Below are 12365 nucleotides of genomic sequence, written 5' to 3'. Positions count from 1 at the left end.
TCCCCTCCTATCTCTCCTCTGCCCCCATCTTCTTCCTCCTTCACCGCCCCAGTGGGGATGCTCTCCATAAGCAGCCAGCACCAAACTGAAAAATCCAGGGGCCGCCATCTAACCACACCTCTGGGGCTTCACCAGACCCTGCTGAGCAGGCTGCCAGCGCCCCAGTCTTCTATGTCCCTGGTCGCTTCCTCTCTGTCCTCCTTTCCTTCACGCCTCTTCCTCAGCTTTCCTGCCTGGCTCCACACAGCAGCTGGAGGAGTCTTTCTAAATAGCCCCCCTACTTAACGTCCTTGGGGCTTCCCCGTCCTCAGGGTAAGTCCAGCACCTGAACGAGGCTTTTGAAGCCCTGCACGTCTGGCCCTGCTTCATCAGGCCCCCTCCCATTGGCTTCTCCAGGGTTGCCATGCCCCAAACCGTACCAAATTTTCTGTTCCTACCAAGCACGGGACCCAGTCTTGCTTCTAAGTGTTCCTTTGCCTGGAGCGGCTTCCGTCTCTGCAGCGCCCCCTTCCCCTAGCTAATTAATGCCTACCTGCCTTTTGGTCTCACCTGGGAAGAAAACAGATGCCTTCCTGTACAGACAGCCCAACCCCCAAACCAGAGCTGGAGGCCCCAAGGCAGCACTTCTGCTGGATGCATAGCTCTGTCCGCCTCGCAGGCCCATAGTAGGTGCTCAGTAAACTTGCTCTGGATGAGGAGCTGGAGGTGTTCCCCAGGCCCAAGCACTTACCCATGCTCACGGTGTGTGCCACCGTCCCTCCACCTACAGTGAGTTCTGTGTCTCCCGCCTGGACCCTTCCACACAAACGCAGATGTGAATGTCCAGCTGTTTTCCATAGATATTCATTCAACAAATACTTCTTGAGCACATAGTGTACACCAGGCAGTGTTCAAGATCAGCACTGTTTCATAGAAAGAGGATGTGAGCCACCTATATAATTCCAAGTTTTCCATTAGCCACATTACAAAGTGAAAGGAAACAGGTGAAATTCATTTTAGTAATATATTTTCTTTAAGTATTTTTTCAACACACCATCAATATAAAACAAGTATCGAGGAGATGTTTTACATTCTTCGTCTTGTACTAAGTCTTGGAAGTCTGGTGTGTGTTCCGCGCTTGGAGCACATCGCAATTTGGACCAGCCACGTATCTAAGACTCGGTCTCCACCTGTGGCGAGTGGCTGCTGTATTAGCGGATTCAAGGTGTTGGGCTCCAGTGGTGAACAAAACTTGCCCCTGTGAAGCTGACATTCTGGTGGAGAAGGCAGACGATGATTATAGACTGTACCAGCAGCCGGTGTAAAGAGTAAGGGGAGAGAGAGTGACACCCCCAAGGAGTGACACGGGGAGCAGAACATAGCAAGTTGCCAGCCATGAAGCTTCTCCGGGAAGAGCATTCCCATTGGAGGGAATGGCAAGAACAAAGGTCCTGAGGCAGGAATAAGCTGGAGGTCTTGGAGGCCAACAAGGAGGCTGGTGTGGCAGGAGTGGAGTGAGGGCCGTGGAGGGGGTCACCAGTAACTCAAACGGTGCCCCAACTTCCTTAGCTCTCCTCTCAGTGGCTGGGGTCCCCATCCACCCCGGCCACCTCGGTCTGTTGTTGCCAGAGCCCGTCCTCTGCCCACCTTCCACATACCATCAATCACCTGGTCCTCCTGTTTTACCACCTAAGCATTTCCTCCCCTTGGCCACTCTTCTCCACCCCTTCAGAGGCTGCGCAGGGTCAGCCAGTCACTGATGGCCTGGGGTACTCCCTTCCTCAGCCTCTGCGCCCGTCCCTTGCAATTCTAATCTGAACACCTCACTCACTGGCTTCAAATCCTTCACTGCCATTGCCCTCAGGATCAAGTCCAGCTCCTGAATTGGCCTTGACCAGTCTGTCCCAGCCTCTACAGCTTCACATGTTCTGCCTTCTCAACCGAAACCTGAAATTGTTAAAACACAGAGCTGGGGATAGTTTCTGATCACCGGAAGCTTTTTATTACCTATGCATTCCACCTGGCTAACTCTTCCCCTTAGAGATTTAGCTGGGAGGGAGCACCTGTTCCAGGAAGCCTTCCGAGCCCTGCTCCAGGCCTGGTTAAATGCCTCTGCCCTGTGCTCCCATAGGCAAAGCACATGTCAGCCCTCGATGACCAGACTCCAGCAGTGGTTCTCAACTGGGGGCGATTTTGCCCCCCAGGGGACATTGGGCAACGTCTGCAGATATATTTGGTTGTCACAGCTTGAGGGAAGGTGCAACTAGTGGATAGAAGCCAGGGATTCTGCTGAACATCCTACAGTGTGCAGGACGGCCCCTCTCAACAAATAAATCATAGCCCAAAATGTCACTTGTGCCGTAGATAAGAAACTCTGCTCTACAGTGAACTATGAACCATCCAGAGCAACCTCAAGCCCCAGCAGCAAAGTTACTATCCCAAGGGGGGCGCTTTGTAAGTGTGGGCGTCACTGCTTTAGTCGTCACAATGAGGGGCACCCTCTTGGCATTTGGTGGGTAAGGGCTAGGAATGCCAATGTCCCCCCACAATAAAGAATTGTCACACACTCCTTTAGAATGTCCCACTGACATTTACATAGTGAACAACCTCTTTATAATTACCTGAACCCAAAACCTGACCCTGTTTTACATATAAAACATTAAGGGTTTAGTTTGGGATTTTTTTTTTTTTTTTGCATGGTTTTATTATTCGTTATTGGTTTTTTTTTAAATTAATTTATTTTATTTTATTTTATTTTTTGGCTGGGTTGGGTCTTCGTTTCTGTGCGAGGGCTTTCTCCAGTTGCGGCAAGCGGGGGCCACTCTTCATCGCGTTGCGCGGGCCTCTCACTATCGCGGCCTCTCTTGTTGCGGAGCACAGGCTCCAGACGCGCAGGTTCAGTAGTTGTGGCTCACGGGCCTAGTAGCTCCGCGGCATGTGGGATCTTCCCAGACCAGGGCTCGAACCCGTGTCCCCTGCATTGGCAGGCAGATTCTCAACCACTGCGCCACCAGGGAAGCCCTTGTTATTGGTTTTTATCCACCCATACTCTTTAATTTTCCTGGGCTCCTTGTACAGAATAGCTTCTGACCTTCTTACTTCTTTTAAATCCAAATGTTAGTTAAAAATAGAAGCAAACGGGGCTTCCCTGGTGGCGCAGTGGTTGAGAGTCTGCCTGCCAGTGCAGGGGACACGGGTTCGGGCCCTGGTCTGGGAGGATCCCACATGCCGCGGAGCAACTGGGCCCGTGAGCCACAACTACTGAGCCTGCGCGTCTGGAGCCTGTGCTCCGCAACAAGAGAGGCCGCGATAGTGAGAGGCCCGCGCACCGCGATGAAGAGTGGCCCCCACTTGCCGCAACTGGAGAAAGCCCTCGCGCAGAAACGAAGACCCAACACAGCCATAAATAAATAAATAAATAAATGCATAAATAAAAATAGAAGCAAGCATAGGACTGTGTCCTGTCTGCCCAATGATTGGGCCCAAGCATTGACACATGGAAATTCACAGTACTTTCCCTGAATTTCTCCTTTACAATATAGTGTGACGGCATGGTGACTTTTTAAAGCATGTGTTTGGTATGTTATGTTAAATTATGTCAGGTTCATAAGGAAACCTGTTAGAAAGCGTTAGAAAATATTTGCTAGAGGAAGAGAGCCTCTGTCCTCAGCACCCACTCCAGCCTGGGCCAGACTGTGACATAAGTGAGGATCTGGCTCCACCTGATGGCTAAAGTAGAAATGGCAGGTGGGCCCCCGTGGAAGGAACTCTTCCCGCCCAGGAATCTCTTCTCGCCCAGGCGCCCTGCTAACCCTCCCCAAACGCAGCCTCCACTGCCACCTTCCCAGACGCCCCCCGCCCCCCAAGATCTCAGTGCTTGATGCTTCTTCAAGGGCTTCAGGGATCCAGGAAAGAGCCCTGGCTGAGAGGTAGGAGCCCTTAGTACTGTTCCCCCATCTGCCACTAACTTGCTGTGTGACCACGGGCAAGGGCACTGCCCTCTCTGGGCCTTGATGTGTAGAGGGGGGGAGGGGGGGAAAACTGGCTTCTGAGGACCCTCAAGGCCCGTCACACTCCGTCCTCTCAACCAGGAGCATCCAGGTGCCCTGTCACCTGTCTGTCCTCTGTGCCTCCTGCCCACAGAAGTGAGCTTAGGGGTGGACAGGGGAGGGCAGGACAATTCTTCCTGGAGGCAGAGGGACAAGAGGGCTGGCCTCCCAAGTTTCCATCCCAATCCTGAGCTCTTCTTAGGTTGCAACGAGCCCCTGACCCAGGTCCCCATGCCAACTGCCACTCCTGCTGTGAAGGTCATCTGTGGTCACTCCAAAAATAGAACTCTTCCGCCACTAAGTGACCCCCCCCGCCCCAGACTCAACCTCTGGCTTCCCAAGGGCTAGAGACTCTCTGAGGGCCGAGGTGGCTTTCTCCCTCGGACCGGGGACTCCCTGAAGGCGCAGGCAGTCTTTCCCTTTCTCCCCTCCCCCACTCCACACTGGGGTCCCTAACGGGCTGTGAAAGCCCCTAGACCAAGGGCTTTCTAAGGGCAGGCCCATCTCCTTCCATAGGGTCTCCAAAGATCCCAGCACAGCAAGGCAGGCTGCAAAGGCGGCTTGGCCCCCCCCCCCGCCCCAGTGCCCACAGCTGACCCCCAGCCCCTGCCCAGACACCGAGAGAAGGCAGCGAGGCAGCGAGGCTCTGAGGCACGTGTAGAATAAATATAACTTTATTCTTTATCCAGTAGATCTCAGTGGAAAGTCCAACAGTAACAGGTGCACCAGCGGGCTCTGGGGGGATGAGACCCCAACCCCGGGGCAAGGAGGGCAGGGCAGAGCCAGCTCCCCCAACCCGGGGTGCAGGGGTGACGGGAGGGGGCCCCCTGTAGGCCCGTCCTGCGGGGCAAGGAGGGGGCACGGGGGTGGGGTAGGCCAGGGAAATGGAGGAACTCAGGCCACAAGTGTCTGCCGGCCCGTCTGTCCACTGTGTGTGTTGTGTGTGTGTGTGTGTGTGTCTGGGGGCCCTGCGGGCGGTGCTGGTGGCTGTGAGGCTGGGGGGCAGGGGCAGCTCGGACCCCCTGGCCAGCGCCTTCACGGGGCGCGGGGTGGGGCTGGAGGGCTTCGATGATGTGGGCTCTGGTGAGGAGGCAGCACTGCCAAGGACACGAGGCTGAGAAACACACGCCTTTATGTTCTGAGGCCCCCTTGCTTTGCCCCTGCCCCATCTCCTGGGGGAGCCCCCTCCTTCCAGGGGTTGCCGGGGAAACTGTCCACGCCCAGTGGTTAGGCAGAGGGAGAGGGGAGGGCAGGCCTCGGAAAGTTAATACTTCACAGTTTTAAAGAGAAAACTGATGAGGAAAAGGCTGGGGAGGAGGGCTTAGGGGGCACAGGGACTTAGAGAGGGGGAGCCCCTTCTGAGCCACTCCCCTCCCCCAGGACCCACCCCCCTCCAGCTCTGAATCCAGCTCCCCCCAATACACCGCACAGATTCCTTCAGTATAAATGTGCTTAAAATGAAAATTCTTATTAAAAAAATCAAAACCAAAAAAAAAAAAAAATTAAAATAAAAACAAAACCAGCAAGAATTAATACCTGGGGGTTGGTACGGCAGGGTATGTACAGGGGGAATCCCCCACCCCGGCCCACCCCCTCTGTCACCAACCGAGGCAGGGGGGTTCCCCAACGGGGGGGCAATGGCTTGTGAGTTCTGAGGATGGGGGAGCCAGGTCCTGGCATTTGCTGGTGATGAAGATGCGGAGAGGTGGGCAGAGGGGTGTCTTGATGAACACGAGGCCCCTGGGCCCCATCCTGAGGCCCGGGACCAGGGGTCCTCACTCAGTCCTTGCCCCCGATGTCAGCCCTGACATCTGCAGGAGCGGGCAGTCCATCGCAGGCCCGGGCCTCTGTCCGAAGAGTCGCCGCCGCCTCCCTCCGGTCCCCCAGGGAAGGGAGGACGGGTGGGGGGCAGGGCTGGCGGGGGTCGCATGGTTGGTAGAAAGGCAGAGAAAAGCCAGGGCACGGGGCGAGGGCTGTGTCCACGGGGCACGGGCAGTCACGGGGAGTGGGTGGCCGGGCTGCTTCTGTTTGAGCTGGGGCTGAGGCTGGGGCTGCAGCTGCCGGGCGGGGGAGCCAGGCCGCCCCCATCCCGCCCCCCGCCCCCCGCTTGTCCGCTCAGAGTGTCCAGGCCCTCTGAGTTCTCCAACATTTCCTGGATGAGAGGTGGCATGGAGCCCGGGATCTCCATCTTCAGCGTGATCACCCGCTCAGCCCCTGCAGGAAAGGAGGGACAGAGGTCAGCATGCCCGCCCTGCTCCTCCAGCCCCACCAAGCAAGTGTGGCTCCAGGAGGGAGGGGAGAGGGGGTGGGAGGACCAGTACTACCAACATCAGCTTCCACCGTGCACTGAAGTCGGGGCTCAGCTCTTCGACATAAGGCAGCCCTCCTAAGCCCCCACGGCTGAGGGGCAGCAGGGCAAAGTGGTTCCAAACTCGGGCTCTGGGGTCAGACCGCCTGGGCTTGACACTGGGCCCTTCCTATGCGCCGTGTGCTGTGGACTCTCCTACTGACATCTCAAAACAGCTCTGTAAACACCATCATTATCCCCACTCCTCAGATGGGAAACTGAGGCTCAGAGCTGTTCTCTGACCTGCTCAAGCACACACACCCACACAGTCTGGTTCCAGAGCCATGCCCTTAACCCCCACGCAAAGATGACACTGCCACCTTGGGGCTCGCAGGCAGGGGTCACCTAGGCAAGGTGGGGTCCGGTGAGTGGGGCATCACATGGGCACAAAGACGTGGGGTGTCAGCTCAGATGCAGGAGGCCTGACCCTAGACATGGACGGTGGGTCCTGGGCCAGGTGTTGGGGTCCAGCCCCAGCAGACACATGGGGCATCTCCAGGTGTGGGAGCCTCACCCTTAGCACTGATGCTTCGCAGGTCTGTGATCTTCATCAGCATCTTGGGGAACATGTGTGGGCGGCTGGGCCTCCGTTTCCGCACATAGACCTTCAGTGCCTCAAGCAGCGGCTCCTGCAGCATGTCCACCCTGTCTGGCTGCTCCAGGTCCTGCCGGTCTGAGGAAGCAGAGATGCCCGCTGAGTCGCTGCCCTAGCCCAGCGAGGAACACAGCTGCACTTCCAGCCTTGACCACCAGGGGGCATGCCTGCCCAGACCACGGACTGAGCTTCTCTGCTGGGGGGCGGGGGTTAGGGGCGGGGGGGAGGGGGGGAGGGGGGAGGGGCGGGGGCGGTCCCCACACATAAAGGCCCTACGAGGCTCTCAAATGTGAGCAAAGAGGGGCTGGGGACAGGGGTTGCCCAAAGGTCGCCCTGAGAGCCCAGTTCATGGAGGTGGGATCCCTGAACAGCACTCTGATGGCAGTGCCATCAGAGACAGGTCGCCCACTCCTGCCCATTATTCTGGACACCAGCCTGATAAGGTAGAACTCATAATAATAAAATAATAACAGCAGCCAACATTTACTGGGTCTTATTCTGGGCACACTGTGCCTTATTTATTACCTCCTAATCCTCCCATCAACTTTATGAGGGGAAGACCATTACTGCCCCCATTTTACAGAAATAGAGGCTCAGAGAAGTTCAGCAACCTGTTAAAGGTCACACATTGGCCAGGATTTGAACCTGGGTGGTCTGACCTTCAAGTCCTCAACTCCTAAGCCCCCTACAAGGAGCACTGCCTGGAAACAGGGAACCAGAATCCAGGTCTCCATCACGACTCCCTTGCCGTGTGGCTGCAGACCAGACCCTGCTCCTCTGAGACTCGGTTTCCCCCTCTAACAGGGGTCGGACAGGTCCCTTTCTGATCTGATGATCCCTGAGCTCCTCCCCGGGAGAGGCTCTGGGGGTCGTACCACCACCCTGGGCCTGGCCCCCAGACCCAGGCCCCCTGCCCACCTCCACAGATGAGGCAGATGGCACTGAGCAGCCCTGTCTCAGCATCATCCATCTCCAGGGGCAGCAGCTGGTTGGCGAAGGCGAAGACCAGGTCCGTGAGAGGGCCGAAGCCGGCATTGTGCATCTGGGTCCGGTTCAGGGTCAGCCCATCCGAGAAGGTCATTGTGTCCTGCTCGGGCGTGTACCGCGTGCAGATCCGCAGGATCTGGATGCAGAGGGTTCTCGAGTTCAGGAACTCACATCCCCCAGCACTTCTAGCACCAGCAACCCCCGAGGACCACCTGGCGGGCAGCCAGACCAGTGCTGTCCCATAGAACCTTCTGCAATGCTGGACACACTCTACGCCTGCACCATGTAATACAGTAGCCACCGGCCACAGTGTGGCCGCTGGGCACTTGAAATGTGGCAAGTGCAACTGAAAAGCTGAATTTAATTTTAATTAATTTAAATTTAAATAGCCACACATGACCAGTGGCTTCCGTATTAAGACAGCTGATCGAGCTCATCCTGCCTCCATGCAGAGAATTAAGAGGGAAACTAGAATTTCCAAGAAGGCAAAGACCACAGTGGATTTATGTCTACAGTTCCCAGGACTGGGTACGCAACAAGAGCTCCATAAATGTATATTGTCTTCAGCTCTCTCAAACCCTGATCCTGCCTCTCGCATCCCACCTCCCACCCCACCCCTATAAGGAAGAGCAGCCTGGTCACATCCCACCACAACATTCCACATCTCGACCACCTTGGAGGTGGTCCAGAAGGAACAGGTGGGCTGAGCCCATCAGGGAAGACAGGGAGGACAGTTCTCCCTCCAGCCCTGGATTTGACAATCCCATTCGCCCCCATCCTGCCTCCAGATGCCCTGCAGTCCCCCGAATCCAGCTGGTCCCACCCCAGCAGGCCTTTCACACGCCCCTTCTACAAACCCCTAGATGCTACCTCCTCTGGGGCGCCCTCCCTAGGGTCCAGCAGTGTGGCTCTCTGTCCTTCAGGGAGGGGACAGCCCTCCCCCATCTCCAGCCAGCGCTTATCACAGTTTTGCAAGCTCTGTTTACATATCTGTTGCCTCCACCAATAGAAGATTTTCGAGAGGGGACAGTGGTGTGTTCACCTCTGTTCCTGACACCCAGTTCAAGGCCTGGCCACACAGGGTCCCAGGTGAATCTTTATTAGACTGAATAGATGGGAAGATGGGTGGTTGGAAGGAAGGTCCGATGGAAAGATGGGCTGAGGGTGGATGGATGCGTGTATAGCTATATGGGTGACCCAGTGCACATCCGGGGGCTGAGTGGCTAAGTGGGCAGGTGGACACGTGGGGGAGAGGAAGGGTGGCTATTTGGGTGGGTGGGCATTTGGGCAGGTCGATTCCAGATGGACGTTTAGGGAGGTGGTTATTGGAGTGGCAGGACATCCTCCAAGGACACGGGGGTAGTGCCCAGGTGGGCAGGGTGCAGACCCTCACCAGGATGTCCAGGCAGGCAGCCTTGAGAAGGGTGATCTGGTCCGCAATGGTGAGGGTGGTGAAGCCGGGAAGCTGCTTGGCGAACTCCACAGTCTTAATGATGCACTTGGTGGAGAGTTCACTGAACTTGTCCCAGAGGTCAATGTCCAGAGAGACACGCTGTTCTGAGCTGTTGTTCTGGGAGGACGGGGGAGAGTGAGGGCCTTCCCCTCGTGGCACCCTTCTCAGCCTGGCTCCACCAGCCCCCGCAGACCTGCCCTCTACTGCCTTCACTTCCTGAGAGCTCCTCAACGGGAGGCGGCGGGGAGGAAGGGGAGGCGGGGGGCGGGGTGGGGGAGACTCGGCGGTGGCCCAGGCAGGGGTGCGGAGGGGCAGGCCTGGCAGAAGAAGGGGTGCCCCCGGGGGGCCGTACCGTAGTGTATTTGCCCAGCTGGCAGAGGGCGGGGAAGGTCTCCTGATGCGCTTTGCGAACCTTCTCGATGAGCTCCCCCACCTCCGGCGTCAGCGTGTAGCTCTCGGAGCACTCGGGCTTGGGCGCCTCCTTCTTCTTCTTGTTTCGGTCGTTCCTCACGGCTGTGGAGGGCCCAGGCCGCGGGGTTAGAGGGCAAGTGCGGCCGGCGGTCCGTCCCCAAGCCCGTCCATCCCCAGCCCGAGCTCCTCCCACCAGACCGAGAGCAGCCAGCTGCAAAGGAGGCCATCCAGCGGGGGCGCGCACATGAATGCGTACACACGCGAGCGCACAGGCAGGCCGGATGACAAAACACGGTGCCCCCCCCGCCCCCCGCCGTGCCCACCCGGCCCACACACCGAGGCCTGCCCCAGGGCCCCGTGACCACCGCACGCACGCACGCCCGCTCTCCCACGCATCTACTCCAGCTCACACTCCGGGTGCGCACGCGCGGGGGGTCCAGGGCTGAAGGCACGTGTGCAGAGTGTCCCACGTCTGTGCTCGGCCTCCCTGCCTCCCGCTCCCCCTGCCTCCAGGGAGGACCGGCTCCTGCCTCCACCATCCCCCAGCCCTCCGGGCAGCCGTCTCCCTGCGGTCCCGGGGACGGGCTCGGAGAGCTCTTTGGGCGGCCAGGCGAAGAGTAGGGCTCCCCAGCCTGAGAGTGGGGGGCCCGGGTGGGAGAATCTCTCGGCCCATTAGCCGGGGGAGCTGACAAATCACCGGGGGCGCTGAGCCGCACACACCACTCGGCTTTAAAGAAGCGATGGGGTCGTTACCAGCCGATTATCCCAGACACACTAATCACTCACAGGACCAGTGGTGGCGGCTGCTGACGCTGGAGGAAGAGAGGGTGGGGGTGGGGGGCCCAGGGAGGGGCAGCGGGGTGGGGGGGCAGGCATAATTTGGAGATCACTCATGTCGATTCTGCAAATTCAATAAAGTGCAAGGGAGAGAAGGGAGAGGGAGAGAGAGAGTGGGGGGATAATTTGGGAAGAGAAAATTGCAGCTGTGACAAGACGTTTATCATTCGGAAGCTTTAATTCTATTGAAATGGCAGCTGCTCAGCTCCGGGGCACAGAGCAGCCAGAGAGGAGAAGGAGGGAGGGAAAGGGGGAGTTGGTGGTGGAAGGGAGAGGGGGTCCCCACCCTGGTCCTTCTGTGATGAAAAGCTCTGGGAGCGGAAAGTGGCAGAAGCAGAGGGAGGAGGAGGTTCTGGGCCCTGCAGGGAAGGGTCCCAGGCCTGTGGGTCCCAAGTTGTCACCGGCTCTGCAGCGCACAGCAGCCACTTCCTGGGCTCCGGACAATGCAGCCCCTTCCTCATGAGGAAGGAGGTGGCCGGGTGCTGCAGGATCCCTCTGCTCCTGTCTGGGGCTGCTCGTGTCCCCCCCTCGTCCCCTCCCAGCTTCCTTCTTCCACTGCCCTGCCCACAAAGGGCTAGAGGGTCCTGCAGCCCCCTCCCCCACTCCATCCCCCATGGCTCTGGCACCATGGCAACGGCCACGCAGACAAGGAGGCGTCTGTCAGCGTCATTTATCTCTGACATCATCAATCACCGGTCACCACAGCAACACCCATGATTTCAACACAAGAGGGTCTCCCTGTCCAGCCCTCCCTCTCTCCCTCCATCGGGCCTCAGCTGAGCCCAAACTGGAAGCCCCCGTTCCTCTGGAATCGGAGAAGTCCCAATTCTCTCTTCCAACTCCCGGTCCCAGGTTCCACCAGACAAAGGCTCTAAGATCCCTATGCCTGCAGCACCTCCCCCCCACCCACACACACACAAATACCCAGCAGCACCCCTGTCCTAAGATGCACAATCGGAGGGTCTCAGGGATACCTCTGAGCCCCACCCCAAAGCCAGCCAGGACCTGGAAGCAAGCCAGCGGGAGCAGACACGTGCATACACGTGGGCGAGCACACACAGCCTGCCTTGCTCGAACAGGAAGGGCTGTCCGCACATGGACACACAACTAGTGAGACAGACAGACAGGTCCCTGCAGCTATAGGTGAACCGTCCTCAACCACAAGCCTGTACACCACGTCACGAGCACGCCCGTTCACATCCACACACATCCACATGCCCCTGATCACCCAGCTTTAGGGGCCAGGCACTCGTGCCCTGCCCAATGCATGGCCCCGCCCCGCCCATGGCACTCACACTCCTTGGACATGCCCACTTCGAAGCACTTCTGCAGCCGGCAGTACTGGCAGCGGTTCCGGGTCACCTTATTGATGATGCAGTTCTTGTCCCGATGACACGTGTACACCATGTTCTTCTGGATGCTGCGGCGGAAGAAGCCCTGGGTATGGAGGGCAGGGAGTCAGGTCAGCCACACCCACAGTAGGAACAGCGCTGGCCTGTGGCCTCAGCCGTGGGGGCAGAGGGCCAGGCGGCTGCTGCCCCAAGGCTTTGGCCATCAGCTACCTGAGTAACCAGATAAGGCAGAGAGAAGGGTCCGCCTACAAGGATACCCCGAGAAGAAACCCAGTACCTGCCGCCTCAACACTGCAGGTGGGCAGAGGGCTTCCCCCAACCCACACGCATAGACCCAGCTTCCTCTCTCCTGGGG

The 12365-nt window shown here is 58.0% G+C and overlaps 1 protein-coding gene across 8 annotated transcripts in view; it reads right to left on the bottom strand.

The window, feature by feature from the left end:
• Nucleotides 1-4686: 4686 nt before the first annotated feature.
• Nucleotides 4687-12365, bottom strand: part of RARA (retinoic acid receptor alpha) — a 43578-nt gene continuing 35899 nt past the window's right edge. For all 8 annotated transcript variants that reach the window (XM_068530760.1, XM_068530761.1, XM_068530763.1 and 5 more), the window contains 6 exons: nucleotides 11954-12095; nucleotides 9763-9923; nucleotides 9351-9527; nucleotides 7889-8093; nucleotides 6890-7048; nucleotides 4687-6242 (listed from right to left, as the gene is read on the bottom strand). In XM_068530760.1, coding sequence (XP_068386861.1) covers nucleotides 6025-6242; nucleotides 6890-7048; nucleotides 7889-8093; nucleotides 9351-9527; nucleotides 9763-9923; nucleotides 11954-12095 — 1062 coding nt within the window. In that variant the 3' untranslated portion in view covers nucleotides 4687-6024. The remainder of the gene's footprint in view (nucleotides 6243-6889; nucleotides 7049-7888; nucleotides 8094-9350; nucleotides 9528-9762; nucleotides 9924-11953; nucleotides 12096-12365) is intronic.

The sequence above is a fragment of the Eschrichtius robustus genome, chromosome 20, assembly GCF_028021215.1.
Source record: "Eschrichtius robustus isolate mEscRob2 chromosome 20, mEscRob2.pri, whole genome shotgun sequence".
Classification (NCBI taxonomy): domain Eukaryota; kingdom Metazoa; phylum Chordata; class Mammalia; order Artiodactyla; family Eschrichtiidae; genus Eschrichtius; species Eschrichtius robustus.
Note: the sequence above shows the minus strand (reverse complement) of the source record. Positions and strands in the feature narration are given on the sequence as shown.